Source organism: Cryptotermes secundus, unplaced genomic scaffold (assembly GCF_002891405.2).
Source record: "Cryptotermes secundus unplaced genomic scaffold, Csec_1.0 scaffold162, whole genome shotgun sequence".
In the NCBI taxonomy this organism is placed as follows: Eukaryota; Metazoa; Arthropoda; class Insecta; order Blattodea; family Kalotermitidae; genus Cryptotermes; species Cryptotermes secundus.
This window is the reverse complement of record NW_019739943.1, coordinates 994,409-1,015,898: the sequence shown is the minus strand read 5'-3', so window position 1 is coordinate 1,015,898 and position 21,490 is coordinate 994,409. Positions and strand designations below refer to the sequence as shown.

At 39.0% G+C, this 21,490-nt stretch overlaps 1 protein-coding gene across 1 annotated transcript in view; it reads left to right on the top strand.

Moving 5' to 3' along the window:
* The window catches only part of LOC111872076 (RNA exonuclease 1 homolog), a 35,961-nt gene extending 14,740 nt beyond the window's left edge, over nucleotides 1–21,221 (top strand). The window contains exons 5-14 of the mRNA XM_023865615.2: nucleotides 1,387–1,546; nucleotides 2,271–2,482; nucleotides 3,816–3,950; nucleotides 9,884–9,992; nucleotides 12,055–12,180; nucleotides 14,485–14,772; nucleotides 15,695–16,001; nucleotides 18,843–18,981; nucleotides 20,073–20,193; nucleotides 20,507–21,221. Coding sequence (XP_023721383.1) covers nucleotides 1,387–1,546; nucleotides 2,271–2,482; nucleotides 3,816–3,950; nucleotides 9,884–9,992; nucleotides 12,055–12,180; nucleotides 14,485–14,772; nucleotides 15,695–16,001; nucleotides 18,843–18,981; nucleotides 20,073–20,193; nucleotides 20,507–20,580 — 1,671 coding nt within the window. The 3' untranslated portion in view covers nucleotides 20,581–21,221. The remainder of the gene's footprint in view (nucleotides 1–1,386; nucleotides 1,547–2,270; nucleotides 2,483–3,815; nucleotides 3,951–9,883; nucleotides 9,993–12,054; nucleotides 12,181–14,484; nucleotides 14,773–15,694; nucleotides 16,002–18,842; nucleotides 18,982–20,072; nucleotides 20,194–20,506) is intronic.
* The last annotated feature ends 269 nt before the right edge of the window (nucleotides 21,222–21,490 follow it).

Genomic DNA, 21,490 nt, shown 5'->3' with positions numbered 1-21,490 from the left:
TATAAACACCAGCACATATCAGTCTCTGGTGTTTATAGCTTCAGAGCAAACAAAACACATCATTCATAACAGAAACAGCTCGCAATAGCCACAGGAACGTTGCTGCAAGACAGGCATATGTAACGACGACTTAGCGCTCTTAAACGCGTGTGTCATTAAATACAGTCCTCCTGACAACAGGCCAGTGAAAAATCTAACAATCTACAGCAAAACCATCAATTATTATGGGCGTTATAACATACGTGTGCAGCTGGACGAAACATACACGTCGAACCCCCCCAGACGATTTAAATCCCTGACGAAACATACACGACGAACCACGGCAACGGGTTAAACTGGTCCATAACTACTTCCTGCCACTTCCTTTTCCATTCATTATTGACTGTCATGCAACCATTGGATGCTATACATCCCGAGTTACTGACAATGTCATTGAATAAAATACAAACTTAAAGAAAGATGCTGAATTATTTTGTAGTCAGCCAAACTATGTGACTGTTAGCACACCAAACAGATTGTGATGTGACGGCTGAAAGCTGGCATAGCGGGCATAAGAATAGGTCAGCAGTTACATGTCTGTGACAATCAAAATATGCTCCTATCCCAACAATATGCAGGCTGTTGCTAGGCAGCAGCCCGCTTAACATGTAACTCAACCAGAGGAATTCATGGAAAAGGTGTTTTATGTGCGGTCCATGCCGAGTCTGTATAGTGAGAATGAAAATAAAAAGCTAGGCAATCATGGGGATTTGAAAATTAACAATGGATGATTCACCATTTTCATTGTTGTTAGTATTACCTGAAGCAAAGCTAGATAGTCAGAGGCTGAAGTCAGCAGGTAGCAGTCTTGAGTTGCACTGTTAGACGCTGTTGCCAAGCAAAGACTTTTGGAGGCAGAGGAAATTTAATGTCTGGAGCACTGATTTTAAGTGTGTGTGTGTGTGTTAATGAAGGTGTCATAGTTATTTGTAGTTACAAGTATGCAATAAATCTCATTGTCAACCCAAGCCCCATGTCTAGTCACTAACACCTGACACTATCAATCAAACCTTAAAAGCTGAAACTGAAATTGTCCCATTTTTTTGCAGCATCATTTTAGCCACATTCTGTATAATGGTTATACCGCCTTGACTGAAGCAGAGCCTTCATTGTTAAATGATGAAACCAGCATTGAGATGGAACAGGCTTAATATTGAACACGCTACTTCTTATACCTGGGTTTTGAAGAGTGATTAGTGGCAACAGTAATCGTTATCTTCATGTGAAATAAAAATTTTTACAATTTCTAAATTCAAATTTCTGAAAAAAAAAATTATGCCACAGAGTGTCTCTGGATACGCAGGTTTGAAGGAGATTCATTTCTTAACTGTGAAGCTTGGTTTTCAGGTTATGAGCATGAGAATCTCAAAGATGCAGGAACTTCAGGAGAGAAGAGCCACAGAAAATGCAGGAATAAGTGTATCAACTGTCAATTCTGGAAGTACCACATCTACTAGTATGAGTTCTAGCAGCAGTGTGGGTTCTGGACACTCAAGCGGGCCATTACGTGAGTGACTTAACAATACACAAATGCCATTACACAAAATTTTGTTGAACTCTCGAAATTTATTCATCAAATTCAAAATTTGATAAAATAAAAAATGGTCAAAATGTCAATGTGTTACAAATTATTCAATTTATTGGAAAGTCGTTCATACAAATGCAAGAGAGAGAGGGTGGGGGAAAAGGTAGATGTGGTTCCATGTTATTTTTTTATTGCTAGTGGGGTGGGACTAAGTCCCTTGTACTGTGGCCACTTCTGGCCTATTGTACCAGCCCCAGATAATAGGTGAGGGTGATTGTGGAGCAATTGGTGGAATGAAGATTGGCAGGGGAAACCGAAGTACTCGGAGAAAACCTGCCCCAGCGCCACTTTGTCCACCACAAATCCCACTTGACCAGACCCGGGATCGAACCCGGGCCGGTGTGGTGGGAAGGCAGTGACTAACCGCTTGAGCTGTGGCGCAGCCTATTTTGGAGGTATGTGTCACTTCCATCTTCAAGGTTGAATAGTAAGCCATGCAAGAAACAAGTTGAACTTGTTGCTTGTGTCATGCTGGTGTCTTGGTTAGCTTATTCCCCAGCTCTGGTGATGGAGGTGACATGTTCCTCCAGAAAGTCTGTTCACTTTCAACATACTGCACATTGTTATGTCCCAGAAGATAAAATGTTTCATAACCACCTTTGTGAGAACCTCAAATCCTACAAAGAACTTCTGTTTTTTTTTTCAGGCCGTGTTCGTATTGCACATGTACCAAATGTATTACACTTACTTAATGCCAAGGTCAGAATGCAAGCTGCATTTGAAAAGAGGAAGCAGAGCGATGCTGCATCTGTGCCTACCTCAAAGAGTGCCTTTCTTCCAAATGAGAGTACGGAATCTCACACAGTTGTCCAGACTGTACCAAAAGGTGGCCATCGTGTTGCTCACAGACCTTCCATGGTGGGTAATATTTTTAAAGTAATTGATAGACATGATAATGTTAATAATGAAAAGTATTCAATGCATTTGCCCTCCACAGAGGCAAGTCAGAGTCCCATGCAACCTTTAATTCTTTCTCTTTTTATATACAGCACAGTCTCGTGAGAATAATTCAGCAGGAAATAGCAGTTCCGGTCTAGAAAACCGAAATTAACAGCCATGGGGATTTGTAGCATTGACCACGCAACACCCTCTATCCACTAAAGTTGGCACTAACTTCACCAATAAGCAACGGTTGCTCAGTTGGTATAGTTCGCTTGCGGACTAAAACCACAGATTTTTTTATGTAATTTTGATTATTTTCTCAAATGGAGTGGAAAAGATCCATTAATAATGCAAAATTAACTTTTGCAATATGACATTTTATGTTTTCACATTGGTGAAGACTTCAATCTGGAAGTTTTTCTGCTAACATACATTCCATTATTCTGATGCTGTGATCCTGCTGTTCAGTTGAAAATAATGAACTAGCACAGTGAAATGCTAAGGAATGGGGTTAGGTTTCATGCTTAATTTGTCTTCTAATTCTGTAATAGGTTATTAGGATGAATTGCTATGGAGTTAAAATATTGTTGTGATTTAGAGTGACTATAGATGATGGTGTGTGGATTGGTAATTGGATTTACTAACCACTTCACCGCACTTCTTATGACTACGCTTAATTAGAGCACCATCTCTGATCCCCACACTTTACAAATTACTGTAACTACAGCACACATAGTCTTCTCTGTCTTCACTAGTCATCATTCTATGATGCAGGGATTCAAAACCTGGTACCCTGCCACAACAGGTGCCTCAAAATTGGTGGAAACTTTATCAAGAAGTAATGTACAGTATGTACATCAAATGACAATGTAAATGTTTTGGAAATATATACTTGTTTGTTTTTTTTTTTTTTCAGTAGCCCATCGGAACTCACTTTCTGGATAACCTACGTGTATTTCTTGGGAACAGTGTATTTGAACACTAAACTGATGTTTCATACTGAGATTATTTGGTTTGAGTTCATGAAACTGAATCTTAAACAAGGGAAAACATTAAGTCAAGCATTAAATAGGGGACCACTGTAACAGACTTCAGAATAGATCAAAGTAATTTCAGTGGAAACCATTCAATGATTTTATGGCTCTTAATAAGTAAACATTTAAAAATGCCATGAACTCTTATGTAATACTTTCTTATATTGTACATGAAGTTACAGATAAACAGCGGGAATAATTTGCTCTTCATATTATCCCCAAAATATACATACTATTTTTTGCTGTGCTAAATTTTTTTGTTCTTGATTTTTCAGGCAGCTCTTACACAACCTAAAATTATTGGTGAACTGGGAGGAAAAATTCCAGCTAATGTACGGCAAAGTTACCTGAACCATTTAGTGGCTGAATACTTGAAACTGTGCCCAAATCCTTCAGATGCTTATTCTAAGGTCAGTAACTTAAACAGTTTTGCAGCAAGTGTGAAATATCTACAAAGAAAGAATGCACAGTTATGAATAAATCATGTTACTGCTGGGCCTGTTCCTATAGATTGTGCAAGTGTTCTCAAACACAGTCATGAATGCCTTAAGAGTGACACCTACTAAAGCTAAAGGTATTGTCACATGTTGTGGTGTGTCACGCGACAAATAAATATACGTGGGTCTCGGATTCAGCGAATCTTTATTGGTCGTTCACTCTTACACACCTTGCAATCATCACCACTTGCTGTATTATGCTTACAATATCTCGGCCAGTACATCTGTATCTCTCGGCATCTATCGCGAGACTGTCTCCTTTAGCGGTTAATTCCATACTTCTTCTTCGGCGACTAATACCAGACTCTTTATCGAATGTGTTGCCTTCTTACATGTCTGTGGCCGTTGCTATGCATTGGACCTTTTGTTGTAACTGTGGAGACTCCTGTTAGAACTACAATACCGCTATTGTTGTTTCCTATGCAACGGTCTATTCCACCGTTTCCATAGAAGTGACTCTTCTGGATTCCAAACACGTTACAGTATAAATGACTGGGAAATATAGCAGTTTTTATGTCTCTTCATACTTTTAACTGTCTGACAAGGACAAGTTGGTGTATTCTTATGTGGAAAAATAAACTTTTATTTATACATTTATTTATTTATTTCTAGTTTATTTAGTGATGCTATCAGTTGTAGAGAGTTATTTAAAACATTAAGAATTCTCCCTCTTCAATTTCAGTATATTTATTCTTTTGTGGTTGATAACATGGATTCATACCAATTTATATCAGGTATACATAACAGAAGTACAAGACAAGGTTACAATCTTTGTCAGCCCTCAGCTCATCTATCACTATATCACAAGGGAACTTGCTATATGGGTATCAACATGTTTAATAATCTTCCTTTATACTTAAAGCAATTATACAGAAATTGTAACGGTTTTAAGTAGGCTTTGAAGGATTTTTTTGTGTTGCCATTCATTTTATACATTGAAAGAATATTTTGATTTTCAATATGATAAAAACAAATATATCATTTCTTTGTAATAAGTATTAATCATATATAGTTTTTAATATTAGGTTTTTAGTATTGTTTTTGTGCCCATAAATGTTATGATATTGTGTAGTGTTGCTTGACTATATGTACATTTGTACTGTTTTTTTCCTTTCTATTGGTTATGGCAATTTCCACATCCTTATACTTTGTATGGCTCTGTGGAAGTGTGTGTGTATGAGTATGAGTTACTCAGACCGTGTAGTGTAAAATGCTTGGATGATGCTGAATGATGATTTGGAATGGATGTTAGAGGAAGCTGTTATTATATAATTTTAAGGATCTGTCCTGGCATTTGCTAGGAGTGACTGTGGAAAATCACAAGAAACTGTGGTCAGGATAACTGGTGTCAAGACCAAGATTGTACCAGGCACTTCAGAAATACATGTCAGAAGTGTTACTGGTTCAGCCAGCTCGCTGTTACTTAGATTATTCATTCATTCGTTATTGGAGGGGGTGGGTTTCCCCATGCACCGTGACCAGTTGTTGATCTATTGTACGTCCCCCTTTGATATTCTGCCAGTCGTCATACCCTTCCGGTACTGGAGCTCGCTATCAGCCCCCTTCAGCCAGCGAGTTCGGCCCCTCTACTGGCAGCAGTACCCAATACTTCCCCTCTACTGGCAGCGGTACCCGATACTTCCCCATCTACCCGAGGCATTGGAAACTACTTGGGTGGGAAATTTTTATCTAGTTTTGATAAAAGGTCTCCTAGAGACATGAGGATCTTTTATGTGCCGTAAATCTATGACACGGGACCCACGGCTTAAAGTCCCTCCCGGAGGACTTGTTCCCTGAATTTTTCTGCCCTTAAAAATTCCACAACCTCCACCGGGTTTGAACCCGCATATCTTGAATCATGAGGTGGGAACGTTGCCCCTAGACTACAGACGCCGCTACTTAGATTAAATGATATGAGCCTTTTTTTCTTCTTTTCCCCGTGTACATGGTATGTGACTTTGGACCCACATAAGTTTACATCTCTGAGACATAGGCATGACTCCTCTAATATCATAAAATGGCAACCATTTCAACAATTCCAGCTTATTCTCCCTATGACACCATTATGCCATCTGTTAATGTTATTTCCATGTACTCTCAAATTCTATACTCGTCTTCCCTGTCATAGAAATTATTCATTTTCTCCTCCCTACTTCAGAAGTTACCATGCTTGTACCCCTGCTCACATTTTTCCTTCTCGCATTATGTACCTCACCTCAGTCATTTTGTCCTACTACAAATTCTTCAGTTCAAAGTAATTCTCTTAGTGTAAGTGTTGTTCTTCACTTACATTTAGTGGGATTTTCAGGCTTAAGAACTCTGTGTCACCAAAGTGTCTGAATGCCATTGAGGATCTGTTGTCACATGCTGTGCCCCTTTTCCTTGAATTCCTGAATATCAATATCCTTTCCCNCCCCCCCCCCCATCTTATTCTTTTCAATGCTTCTTGCCTTTTCCCTTGATGTTGATGTCAGTCTTCAAAATCACTATCCCTTCTGTGCCATACATGTCATAAACCACCAAATTCCATTAGTACATTCTCCTGTGATAATTGTTACTGTTTGAATTTCATTCAGTATGTATCTACTTGAGTTTCAAAGCAGCAGTTGGCAAATATGTGTATGCTTTGACATGTAGTGACATGGCTTGTAAATGTCCATGTGCAGTTCCTGGTTCAGGGACCTAAATGTGTTACAAGTGACATCAATTTCATGGACTTTTCAAAGCTTTAGTGTTGCTCTTTGATTAAATTTGTCATTAAATTTGTAATCCTGCTTCCAATGTGTTCATCTGAAGTTCTTGCTGTGTGATTAAACTTTTGTAAAAAGTATCTCCTGAGGAGATACATGATTTAATTTCCAAAATTTATGGTAGATCTTTGCCTGCTTACTACCATATAGAATTCTAGAGCAAGCTATTCAAGTAGGAAAGGAAGTCAATTGAAGTCAATCCCATGACTTAGTGTTCCGTTGAATTTACTGATCAGGAAATTGGTGACAAAAGGAGGATATGTAAATGGATCACCATCACACCAATCACTGCTTTATTACATGAACTGGATATTTCAATCACTATAGCTCTTGAAAAGTTACCCATATCTAAAGCAGCTTCTCATTTGGTACCTAGAATGCTGATTCCACATCAGAAGAAATTCTGATTTGAATGTTTAATTGAAAAAACCTCGATGCAGATATATTTGTAGAGTAATGACAGATTATGGAACATGGGTTCACCATTGGAACCTAGCAACAAAACAGGAGAATGTAGAATGAAAGCACAAGAGATATCACACTCATTTTTATCCAGGCATCTTTATGTTGTCACGTATTCCTGGTTAGCATGACAAATAATAATGGGTTGTGGAATAGGTGAATAGATTTAATGTACACTCACAAGTCATAACTACAAATAAATATAACAGTTTAAAGGTTACTATACCTATATCAAAACCGCTTCTGTGGTCTAGTGGTCAGAGTTCCTGGCTACAGATCGAGAGGTCCGGGCTCGATTCCCAGCGCTACCAGATTTTCTGAGAAGTAGTGAGTCTGGGAACGGGGTCCACTTCAGCCTCGTGTAGATAATTGAGGAGCTATTTCAAGGAAATAGCGGCTCTGGTCTAGAAAACCGAAATTAACAGCCATAGGGATTTGTTGCGCTGACCATGCAACGCCCTCTATCCGAACTTGGCACTAACTTCGCTGACAAGCAATAGTCGCTCGGTTGGTATAGTTCCCTTGCAGACTGAGACCACGGAGTTTGTTTGTTTTGCACCTATATATAAAAAACAAACAAACTCAGTGTCCTGTAGTCCACAAGTGAACTATACTGATTGAGTGACCACCGACCGCCACTTGTTGGTGAAGTTAGTGCCAACTTTTGCAGATAGAGGGTGTCATGTGGTCAGCACAATGGTGACCCACAGCCATTAATCTCGGTTTTCTAGACCAGAGCCATCATTTCCTTGAAATAACTCCTCAGTTATCCTCATGAGGCTCAGTGGACCCCATTCCAGACCCACTACTTCTCAGAAAATCTGATAGCACCGGAATCGAACCTGGGACCTCTGGATCTGTAGCCAGGAACTCTGATCACTAGACCACAGAGGTGATCACTGTACCAATATCACACAAAATGAAGCCTTCAACATCCGCTTACTAGTTGTTGCTTAGCAAGAAATCTTATCTGGTTAGAACTTCAACTATTGAACTGCCTTCTGAATTCTCTTGCAAATGAATCTCTGACAGAATTGAATTCATGAATCAGCTTCCTTTTATAACTGCCAGAGAATCTAATAGAGATCACCACTTCCAACAGTTCCATTTCTGTTCTCCAGGAACTCGTTGCCTTGGAAACCATGTCTTAATTCTCAACAAAGGTTTGGTTTTCTAAGTGTGTACAACTTTCAGTTTCTGTATCCCTGGAAACCATGTTCTGTAATCAGTTGATTTCCAGGAAATGCTCTCTCCATGGCAACTTGTTTACACATTCATTTCCTAGAAACAGCCCTCATTTCACAATCTGTAATATATAGATTATGGCTATTGTGTTTTGGGATGTCAGAGGTTTATTGCTACTGGAATTTGTGCCACACAAATGTCTCAATCCTGCTAAAAGTGGCTTATGCCAGTATTGATAAACTGAAATGTGCCTTCTCTGCTTGATTTGAATCTCTGTTCCAAACATGTGGAACAGGTGGAACAAGTGTAAGAAACGGAACAATTGGAACAAACGGAGCAAGTGGAACAAGTTTATTGGATTGAAAGCTCATTGTGTTAAATACTCATATGTTATAAAGGTATCCTTCTCAGAGTTCAGTTCATACTTAGACAATTATTTTTATGACCTTGTATGCTACATATGAAAAATTCTTTATATGAAGTTGTATTTCTCCTCTGGTTTCTGAATAGCCCTCAGCTTCTCTCTTAGAGGAATTGATTTCAAGTTTTAGATTGAAAATTCACATTGAATTTGAAATCTGAAATGCTTTCATGTTGCTTTAACATTTAACTTCACCTCCTCCCCTCTTCATCTCTATCCTCCTCCTCCCCATCCTTTCATATAATTAAGAAATTTCATTCAGTCATCGGTTCATTCATCAGTAATCTGTCAGACGACAGGTCCGCAGTCTCTTCCAAAACAGTTCCTCCACTTAATGCAATCTCATGCTTTCTCCTTCAATTAAAATATCCTCTTCTGTCCCCAAGGTCATCCAGCATCTTCTTACGTCTTCTTCCTCATCTTCTGGGCACTTCGCATACATGGTATCTCTGTTTTTGGAAAGAGACTATCCAGGAAAAGTGATAATGTGGTAGTTTTTCCATTTGCTTTCCACATCACAGTACAACAGCTGTTCAAACCACTCTGGTCACGCCTGTTGCTATACGAACTTGAACCATCTCGAGCATCATTTGCTCTGTGCTTCAAGTTGCTACTGATGACCCTGCTTCCTGCATAATTTTTTAGTTTTTGGTATCTCTCTTCATCTGATGCCTACCCTTTGACCTGTCTAGCAAAGGAGGCCCTGCCAGTAGCTACGCTACCGCTGGTATAGCTCTCAGGATCCTTGGCATACTCAAACCCCCTCACCACGATAAGGTGGAGACACCAACAAGGGGGTAAGAAATTTATTGTAAGAAATTAGATATTTTTCTAATTAGTGGGCCATAAAGAAATACTGACCTTAGAAAAAATATATATTCTGCTTATGAGACAAAATGGTCATTATATTCTTTGTACATATTTTTATTTCTGTATTCTGCATATTGAGTTAAGTAAGTTTTATCTTGCATATCTGTTTTTTTACTTTATTTTAATCATGAAAGTTTATGCTTTCTTCTGGTCACCAGGCCACAGAAGAGGAAGCTGTGATTTACAGTCGTAGTACCACCAGATCTGTGTATGCAAGTCACATGTCAAACAAAATTAACCGACTTCGGAAAGAAGCAACAACTGAAGGTTGGTGGTGATGCATTTTGTTTCAAATTTATTTTCATGCCAGTGTCTTAGTGTTCTGTATTCTCATTTTATGAGAAAATTGTCTTAAATAGTGGGTTACAATATTGTCATTACACAAAGCTTAAATAGTGGGATATTCAGTACATAAAGCATGTGATGGGTTCTTATTGTTTGTCACCATTGTACCTAGTACCATTCTGTAAGACTACATGTGACATATGCTGCATACCGTTGGACAGTTTTTCAGTTCTTGTGTATATTGTTTTTAGAGTGATGCTTGAGAAACTGTTTCTTAAACCTGACTGTATATACCGTATTTATGCATGTATAGGCCGCACATTTTTTGCCAGAGATTCAAGAGGAAAACTGGGGTGCGGCTTATATTCGAAATATTCGAAATCACACACTTTTTTTCGTCAACGTCGAATTTTCTCCCTGCTGCTCGATTTCCGTGTTCTTGTGCGTAACGCACCACTTGAAGTTTAAATTTAGACGTATAACCTGCTCTTACTCGACTTCACTCAGAACTAACCAGGCAAGTCAAGAAAAGGCAAAAAGGTTATAACTGTCCCCCGCAATGCTTTGTTCCGAGCGGTACCGTTATTTTCGCTACTTGCGAACTTAGGAATGTTAAATGTTGCCAAAATTCGGGATAATTTCTACTCCTGAAATAATATTCCAAGAAAATTATTTTTTCTATAATTTCTGTCTGAAAATTGTGCTGCGGCCTATACACGCACGCGGCCTATACATGCGTAAATACGGTATTTTGCGGAGGAAAATAATAATCAGTAATAGTGGCATTGAAAGTAACTGCAGCATATTTTTTTTGTAGTTGTTCTCTCTGTCACTTTACTTTAGTATTTGGGGTGGGAAAATGAAATAACAACAAATATCTTACACAGGAAATGAACAACAGTGTACTATATGCTATACAAAGTTTTCTCTTCTCTGATTATTAAGGTGAAAATTTAAGTCAAAGTTTTTATCATATTGTAACGTGTTTACGTTACTGAAGACGCCGTTCGGATTGTTAACTGGTTTATTAAACAATCTACAACTATCGGCTACAATTAATTATCACACAGTTGCGGGGTTTCACACTTTATAAAACTATGCGCAAATCAGTTCACTCTGTGTTCAGTAGTCTACACGTTGACAGTAGGGGAGCTAGGTATCACTGTATCACACGCTTCCAATTAAACAATCACACACGTCTGGTTCTTCTTTCCGTGATGGCTGCTATACTCCAACGGTAGTCGGCTGACTGGAGAACTGTTGATAACACACTCGGCGACTATTACATTACAACTTGGTGGCTGTCACCGTACAACTCGACGGCTGTCACAGTACAACTCGACGGCTGTCACAGTACAACTAACTCGGCGACTGTTACTTTTACAACTCGACTCGGCGACTGTTGCTTTATAACTGACTCATAGCTGCTGTACAGTTCCCTTATATAGCCGCAGTGTTGCCTGTTGCGGGCCACGTCACAGTAGGAAGCGGTTCCNGTTACGTCACCGCTGTTGACTCGCGTTGCATAGCTACCAGGTTGCGGGGGCTCGGCTAACCTCGGCTCCGCTCGGCCCACTTCGGCTCCGCTCGTGACGTCACCGCGGTGAGAGTGGCGGTGTGATGACTCGCCTATTACGCGAGCGCTACGTTACCGCTATGTTCCGCTGGGGAGGTAGGGGCCAACATGTCACAATATTGCTACAGTTTCAAAATGGTTGCCGTTATAAATCATCAGACACTGCCCTTGATTATAGCTTCCATTTGTTCTGAAAGCCATCTCTTTCATAATTCTATATTTATCCAAAGTGTAAGAATTTTGTGGTTAGATATCTCTGTATGTGCTCCATTTCATGTCATGTCATGTGACAGATATGATGGTCATAGTAATAATCATGGAAAGAGTCATTGTTAGTATTAAAACTATTTTATAGTTACATTTCTTTCATTGCTTTGTGGTTTTGTATGAAGCAAAGGAAATGTTTTGCATGTTATCTTTTTTTTTTGTCAAAGGAATGTCGTGTGATATTGACTTTTGTTGTGACAGCGAACACTAACCAGCCAAGCACATCTGCCTTGCATCAACCTCGTGTCTTGTCACATTCAGCTATTCTGGCAGGTCATAGTGCCACGAAAGGATCTTGGAGTATTAAGAGGCATACCAAGACACAAGGTGAGATTTTTTCACATCTTGTGAGCCCCAAGTGATCATTGTGTTGCCAGATGTCCAGTAATATTGTAGCTGAAACTAAATAACCATCTCTCTCTCTCTGGTATTATCTGATGTTAAGTTTCTGTTGCTTTAAAACAGAAGTTTAACTTTGTAATATTACAGTTCCTTTACTTGTTATATTTTGGCTTTGTTCATTGTCCAGTATTCTAGAAACTAGAAAATATGTTTTGGAAACTCTGTTGGGTCCCTTAGAAAGAGCTACCTCAATCACTGGACAACACATGTCAGATTCATTACAGTTATTCAAACGCCTAAGACCAGGTTATGTCGAAGGGAGATAACAGGAAAATGTGCAATAAAAATTGTGATAAAAGCACGCACATTTATGGAACTAGGATAGAAAAGGATGTAGGAATTTATGCTACAGACCTAGCCAACAAACCGAGTCCATGAACACCAATGCATAGAATTAAATGGAGAATTTGTGAAAACATGTAGTGCCTACCACTAGTGCCATTCACAGAGTAGGTGTCTCTCCCCCCTCATCTTGTGAGAGAAACAGATCCAGTTTCCAAAATGTTGCATTTTCTAGTTATTAGAATACTGGATGATGAACAAACTTCAAAAACCCAGTAATTGTGTTATACACCATCATCAGAACCCTTTAGAATCTACCATAGTCATGTTCTGCTATGATTAAGAGAAGGAAAGTCCTTTTCAAAAAGGTAATAGTCCCTCGGCTGCTCAAGAAATCTGCCCTACATGGTACCCGTAGGTTCATTACCATGTTTACCAGAGCCCTTCGCTGGTTCCTGTCCTTAGCCAGATAAATTCAGTGTGCTCCCACCTTACCTCTTACATTAGCGGTCTCCGTAGTCTAGAGGTAACGTTCCCACCTCATGACTCGTGGTATGCCGGTTCAAATACCTGGCGGAGGTCGTGGAATTTTTAAGGGCGGAAAAATTCAGGGAACAAGTCCTCCAGGAGAGACTTTAAGCTGCGTGTCCCGTGTCGTAACTTTACAGCACGTAAAAGAACCTCATATCCCCAAAGGGGATCACTGAGCCAAATTTCAGGACGTTTCCCGCCCAACAGCAGTCTCTAAGGCCTCTGATAGATGGGGGAAGCATTATAGACACCGCTAAGCAAGTGGCCGAACTTGCTTGCTCGGCAGGACTGATGGTACGCACCATTTATCGGTAGGGTAAAGAGACTGGTAGAATATCATAGAGGGAAGCACAATAGATCAAACTGGTCGCGGTGCATGGGGAAACCCACCCTCTCTAAAAAAATAAAAAATAAATAATACCTCTTACATTACCTAGGTCTGTAGATTGATCTCTTCCCTTCAGGATTTGAGACTAAAATTTCATATTCATGTCTTATTGCTTCAGTGCATGCTGCATGCCCACTCCATCTCATCCATCTTGATTTCATTGTCCTCATAGAGTGAAGCTCTGATTTAGTGTTCCTGAATTTAATGAAATCCTGTATTTAGTGGATATTTTTTCTATTTCCAGGTAAAGCTGAATGTTAAGAGTATATATTATTTTGCCACATTTAATAAATGTAAGTTTTGTAAATAACTTTTCATTTAGTATGAAAAAAAAAGCTGGGATAGGTCAGTCAGTTTGGCGACTCACTATGCGCCGGTCAGCTGGTGTTCAGTTCTCGGCAGGGCCAAGAGATCCTTCTCTACTTGAGAGCCTCCAGACTGGCTCTTGGGGCCACCTAGCCCCTTATCCAATGGGTAGCAGGGGCTCTTCCCAGGGGTAAAGCATCTTGAAAAATCGTGACCAATGTGATCTACTTCCTCAGCACATTTCTGTACAGTCTTTAGAGAAAAATACCTTTACGCATGTGATACCATATGCCAACGTAGCCTTAATTGAAGCAAGAGTTAATAAGGGTAGGGGAGGAAGGCCAACTCATAAAACCTAACAGAAAAAATTCTGGAATTCATATTTTCAGTCATAGCAGAATTTATACACCTCATAAAATATTATATCAGAGATTTATGAGACAAATTTAAAGTTCAGAATTTATGTCACATAAATTTTGCACAGCTGTATAGGGATCGAAACTGAGTCTATATTGCACCTGAGTATGGTGAAACTTTAATTTGGTGTTACTACCATAGTGCATTGAATTGAATTGAATTGAATTTATTTACATTCTATAAATCCTAAGTAGGTTAGTACCTTTGGATACAGAACAAGTCAAAAGGTTACATTCTGCATGATGTCACCAGAACACAAGAGGTTACCATCACAGAATTTTATTTCCTTGCACAAACTGTTTCAGGATCAAAGTTATCTACAGAACCCTTGTATGTTTTGTTGACACCACACATACTCACAGAGGAATTGTTATGCTCAAATGGATTTCCTCGGCCACATCCAGAAGAGAAAGGTGTTGCAATTGTGCATTTGCCTCCTGGAACAGTAAAAAAGACACCACTTTCACCAGATCGGAAACGTGTACTCCGTGTGTGCTGTCGCTGCAATCAGGCATATTCTGTGAACAGGGACGGCTTTCAAGTTAAAGAAGAGCAGTGTATTTACCACTGGGGAAGGTTATTTCAGACAAGAGGTAGGTTTTAGTTGAAATGGACAATGTGTAACTTGGGCCTTGCACAATCATTTTTGTTGTGTGGGCAACTTCGACAAAATTTGGTCTGTGTGTAGGTATACATATAATTATATGTATACTTTTGTCTGAATATTTTTCTGTGCATTATATACAGTAAAAATATACTAATAATAATATGGCAAATTTATAAAAATTCAATGCACAACCTAGGCTGGCATCGAGGCGTGGGAGCCATTGACGCAACAGTGAAGTAAACTAATTTTTAATACAATCGAGTAAGATCAGTAAAAATATCAGTTATTTAATCAGTTTTGTCTTGTTCAACCATATGTTTTGGTTGCATTAATCATTGTTGATAAATAAATGAAATACATTATTATCGAAATGCAGACTGAAATTGATACATTTTTACAGTAAAAGATGTGGTGATAAATTTTTCGATTGCGTAATGACAAAATATAAAAATGTTTGTTTTTCATAAAAAAAATTGAAATTAAATGTATAAAATATAATGCCAAGCTTTTTAATTTCATTGTAGGGAGGTTTGTATGTGTACAATTTAGTGACTGAGTAATGGAAAATCTGCTGATAGTTTTTATATTATGTTTTATTATACAAGAATCTAGTTACTTCTGAAAGCTCATTGGAGTAATGTATATATAGCTGTTTGTGTAAGGATATATAGGGCATATTATGCAAGTATGTTGTTGTCGGTATGGTTTCTTATGAATGTGAAGTATCCTGGGTGTGTGGTGTTTTGTAGTTGCGTTGTAGTTACTTTTTGACGTAGGGGTTTGTCATAGGCACAGCGTACTATGTGGAATGCTAAGTTTCCAGCTCCACATTCTCCTATGGAAGCAACATCCTCTTCTTTACAGCTAATTTTTGATGAAAAGTACTTTGTAATTTTGAATTGTTTCAGTTTTGGGTGGCTGGGAACGACGTTATACGTGCTGCAGTAGTGATGGTGAAAGTGGTGGTTGTACGGTGGCTTCATGTCATGTGTGTGATGGATTTGATCCTGATGAGTTGCGAGGTTTTGTGAAAACTCTTCCACATAATCTGGAGCCAGCGGATGGTGATTATGGTGTTTATGCATTGGACTGTGAGATGTGCTACACCACTGTAGGACTAGAACTGACAAGAGTCACAGTTATTGACCGAGACCTGAATACAGCATACGAGAGTTTGGTTAAACCAGAAAACCCAATTATTGATTATAACACAAGGTATATGTTGTTCCTCTATCTAGTGTTAAGAGCCAGTCTCAATGAGGGCATTTTTCAGGCACAACTATCTGGTCCTTCGTTGTATGGTCTGTTTGCTACATTTGAGTACCCTGTGCCAGTAAGATGATATTGCACCATTTCCTTTTGACCAACCCTCGGTGGCAGAAAGCCGTTGACACCTGAAATGAAGTATATAGCATGCATGTTAAATATTTTGCAATAGAGAATATGGTTTTAGTTGGTTTGGCTTTTGGGGGTTGGAGATTGATGGAACAAGCTTGTAGTCTTGTGCAGTGAAGGGTTTTGATATTAGTGACAGAAGTTCTGAATTCTACTATGGTAGTGTTAATGTGACTCATGTTNTGAAACTCAAGTGCAGCCAAATCATGGTTATAGATTTGTGGGATGTCATATCTGGTAGCACGGAGAGACAACCACATAAATTCCTATAACAAATATTTATTGCTGTTAACAAAGTATACAGACCAGCAGGCAGGCAGGCAGGCAGGCAGGCAGGCAGAGTGTGGTAACCAGTGAGGCATTGTGGGCCCTCAAAAGGGCTGTGTTTCTAAAGCAGATTGTGTTCGATGAATGCCAGAAAAACTCCAGCCGCAGCAGGCTGGCTTCAGTGGCCAGGTGACAGTGAGCCAGCTGTTCTTCTGTGCATCAGCAGCCAGGTGACAGTAAGCTGGCTGGTCTTCCTTGCATCGGCTGATGGTGTTCCTGCTAGGAGACTCACTGTTGCTGTCTGCACTCCAGATATGCTCTCTCGATGCAAGCGTTGCTGCAACTGACTAGCGTGTCGGAGGTCTGCCTCTTCATATGTTGTTGCTAGGTGGCACCCAACCCAGTGGGCATTGGAGCTGCCATGATATTCGCTGATTGGCTAGCTCTTGCTTCACTGTGGGAGGCTCCCACATGTTGTTAAGCTTGAGTTGTAGAGAAGATTTATTCTTGTGTTTTATAATATGACTTAGGAGTTGGGGACAGCTACTAACAATTCCATGAAAACCGCTCCATATATTATAAAGTTTTATTTTTGAAAATGGTGTCTTAAAAGTGGGCTTGGAGTTGAGTGGGTGTCATGAAGATTCACGTGATTGAATGCTTTTTTCCATTCTCTTAGTTATGTAATGATGCTGTCAGTTATGTAATGTTGCTGTCAGTATTGAGGCAGTGTTCTACTGGATTATGGGGTGATGAATGAATGATGAATTTGGAAGGAATTGGTCATGACCTAATCAAGATAATATCTGGCATTTACCTGGAAGGACTGAGGAAAAGGATGTAGTACCTCAGCAAGGATAGCTGGTTTCGGGGCAGAGATTTGAACCAAGTACCTCCCAAATACAAGATAGACCATCCTGTTCAGTGATTTCTGAATTTTCAGACATTGATGAAATGAAGGAAGATGTGAATTGCAGTGTTGTTTCCTGTGTGTGAAACGTTGCAATATTGTGTCCTGCTTCTTTTGTTCCCCAGGTTAATTCAGGCCTGTACATTGGCCTTAAGAAGCAAGATTCAGATCTTTACAGTACCTTCCCCCCCCCACATTTTCAAGAACTGTTCTTTGTTTTATTTAAGTAGGAGGAAGGAAAAAGGACTTAGGAGTAAGGAGTAGTAAGGTTCACACTGTAATGTTTATAGACAGCATGGGTACGAACTTTGCCAGTTCGTGGATGAAAAGCTTCCTTTCCCCAAAATATTTTCCTTTCAGTTTCTTTCCAGCTTTTTGCTCTTCCGATATCTTTCAGTACTCTTGCAAACCATCTTTTTCTGGTCTATTTAGTAGCTCTCTTACCTTTAAATTTTAATTCTAATGCCCTTCTGAATATCCATTTTTTGTCATACTTTTCACTGGGCAAAACCATCATAATGATTGCTCTTCTGATTTCATTGAGCCTTTAAAGCCCAGCATTTGCTTTTAGATACAAAAGATGCATTTTGCTGATGGATTGTATTTATGTGTACAGCATTAACTGGTTGGTCTTTACAGTGGAGACGTACTGTGCCTCCTGTGAGGTAGGAACTACATTTTTACATGTTGTTCAAATGAATTTCTGCTTTTGAAGTGTTAACAAATTTTGAGTTATAATTTCTTTAAAAATTTCATTTTTTCTCATTATTTTCCTTCAGTACTTCTGAAAAATTTCTTATCTGTTCCTGAGATGCTGATTTTGTTTCTCTTTGTTAGAGTCAATATTTCACCATTGCATTTTAGGATGAGTGTACAGAATACTGTCTGTATAGGCTTCTGCTGTCGTTCATTATTTTGGGATCTGTACAGAACACAGGGAATGTAGCAGTGCAGTTCTATTTATTGTTAGTAATGCAAACTATCCTTGAAGTGTACTTGACAGCTAGAATGAAATTTCAAAACCAGGTAACGTTTACAGCTTGTGATTCCATTGTAGATTAGAACTTCCATGAACTCTGTAATTTGAGGCATTTAAATTTCACTGTACTTTGTACAGAACTATAATGTTTATTTTGGACTCTATCCATCATCTGGTATATGTAAGACAAAAAACCACATCGTTTTGGAGACTGGATCTGTCTCCGTCCTCAGGTGGATGGGGCAAAATAGACCTACTCAGATGGGCCCGTTAGAAAGATTGAGACTACCTCTTTAGGTCTATCCTGCCCCATCCACCTGAGGATGGAGACAGATCTAGTCTCCAAAATGTTGTGGTTTTTTTGTCTTATATATACCAAGCGATGGATAGAGTCCAAAATAAATCTTATAGTTCTGTAAAGCATACACCATCGTCAGAATCCTTTTAAGCCTATTCACTGTACTTGTAATGTGATGTTGCATTAAACTGTTCATTTCTGTTTTAGATTTAGTGGGATCACTGAAGATGACATGATTGGAGTTCAGACCAGTATATATGATGTTCAGGCTACATTACTGTCATTTATCCATGAAAGAACAATCCTTATAGGTCACAGTTTAGATAGTGACTTCAAAGCATTAAAGGTATTGTAACAATTATCAGTCTATGGAGAAAGTAGCTGTAACGACTTATGTTCTTGAGAGCAGTTTTCTGTCCACCCATTACTTCACAGCAATACCACTTGTCATAACACTGCTGTCACTTCCTTCAAATTCTGTTGTACTGTTCGTTAACCTACTTGCAGACCTACCTGTTTAATGTAATGATACCAGTGGTTCTGCTTTGTTCCTCTAAAATGTTGACTGACCTAAACAGACTATGTTGCATTTTATCCCAGAAAATGGAACTCTTCAGCTAATAGAGCCTTTGAAAATGTAGCAGAGTTCAGATATTTGTGAACGGTGTTTATAAATCAAAATTTTATACATGAGAAAATTAAAGAGAGGATTACATTCTGGTAATACTTTCTTCCAGTCATTTCAAAACCTGTTGTCTTCTTGTCTGTCGTCTAAAAATGAAAACAGTAAAACATATGAAACTACTATTTTGCCTCTAGTTTTGTATGAGCGTGAAATTTGGTTTCTGACATTAAGGGAGGAACATAGACTGAGGGTATTTGAGAACAGGGCACTGAGGAGAATATTTGAACCAAAGGGAGAAGAAATAATAGAAGGTTGGAGAAAACTGCATAATGAGCAGCTTCATAACTTGTACTCTTCACTACATATTTAAAATGATCAAGTCAAGGAGAATGAGATGAGCGGTGCATGTAGTATGCATGGGGGAGAAGACAAATGGTGTGTATTGTTATATAGCTTTTGCTAATGCTACTACCACTGTCATGCCACCACCGTTTACTTGCTACCTTCTTTCCCTTTTCCTCGCCTTACACTCCGACCGCCCTTTACCCCCAGGAATATTTCTGGTACTCATTTCTGTCAGAGACGGATTCAACCCCAAAGCCATATTGCGGCTGGAAGGATTAGGTAAATTGAAAAAATCCACCTCATCGGGATTCGATCCCACAGTCATCCAGCTTGTATCATAGTGCTTCAACCAACAATGCTGACGCATGCCCCACTACACCTCTGAGGGCTCTAAGAAAGAAGTGTACTGTAGATTTAAAATATCTTGTTTAGTTCTAAGTCTGTGTTGACACTGCTGTTTCTTGCAGATCATACATAGCACTGTGATAGACACAAGTGTTGTGTTTCCACACAAAATGGGGCCGCCAAAGAAGAGGGCATTGAAAACTCTATGCCGTGAACACCTTAATAAGATCATCCAAGAGAGTGGTAAGTCATGACTTTTAAAACTTTTGTGGATTTTTTTGTTCACGTAAACCTATTCATAGCCACATTTTTACATAGTCTACCCTTAGTTGGAGCACTGCTTTTATGTGAAGTTAAGCAGTCGCTCGGTCAGTATAGTTCACTTGCAGATTGAAACCACGGAGTCTTTTTATTAACTATAAATTAAATTCACGTTTTACTGTGGTGGTGAAACTTCTGCATAGTTCTGGGTTAATAAACTGTCACACGGGATTTTCTTGTTATATTGTTATATTGACATGTTATCAGTTGATAAAAGTAATGTATTTGGTTTCAGTGGATGGTCATGATAGTGCCGAGGATGCCAAAGCATGCATGGAACTGATGCGCTGGAAAGTGAGAGAAGCGTGAATTTAGTTCCAACATTCCATTTATTGTTTTCACTGTTTATATGTTAATTTTTGGATAAATAAGTTATTTATTTTAAATAAATAGCTCAGTATTTATGTTGTAACTTGAAATGCGTGTTAATTTTATTGTAGGTATTGTTGCTTGTTTTAGGAAGGTTACTCACAATGAAGCAAATTTGTTGAAATCCAGGTAGGAGTTCCGGTTTAAGTTATCCCTGTGGTAGGTTTTATTTTTGAAGTTCCATTAAATTGCCATTTCTTAGGTACCTAAAGTTTTTACCCACATTTTCAAAATATACCTTGTGTTAGGTTTACTAACCCAGTTGAGAATCCCGTCTCTAGACCTTGTTATGAATGACATAGTGTATCGTACTTACGACCTAAATGGAATATAAGTGTTTCATCACCTTTTGTTTGACCAAGATCAGTTCTATATGCCATAATTGCCAAGTTACAAAGATGTTGGTGTGTCATAGAATATGATTTTTTCAGTAGGATTCTCAGTGTCTGGCAAGGTAGGCACTAGAGTGTTATATACGAAGGTCATACTGAAAGGCATGAGCAACAGTTTTTTGTAAAGTAACATGCTTTATTATTGACAAACCAAATACACCACCCCAATCTGCAGACCTTTCTTTATTTTTCCACATAATCGCCTCTTCTTTGTACACATTTCTCCCAGCGTTCTGGGAGTTTGAAAATTCCCCTTCTGTAAAATTCCATTCCAGCCATCCAAAGACACTGATGCACTGCTTTCTGACTTGCCTCCCTCGTCTCAAAACGTTGTCGACGCAGCTGATCCTTCACAAATCTGAAAAGATGGTAGTCTGAGGGTGCCAGATCAGGGCTATAGGAGGGGTGTGGAATAACTTCCCACCCCATCTTTGCAATTGCTTCCAATGTGAGGCGAG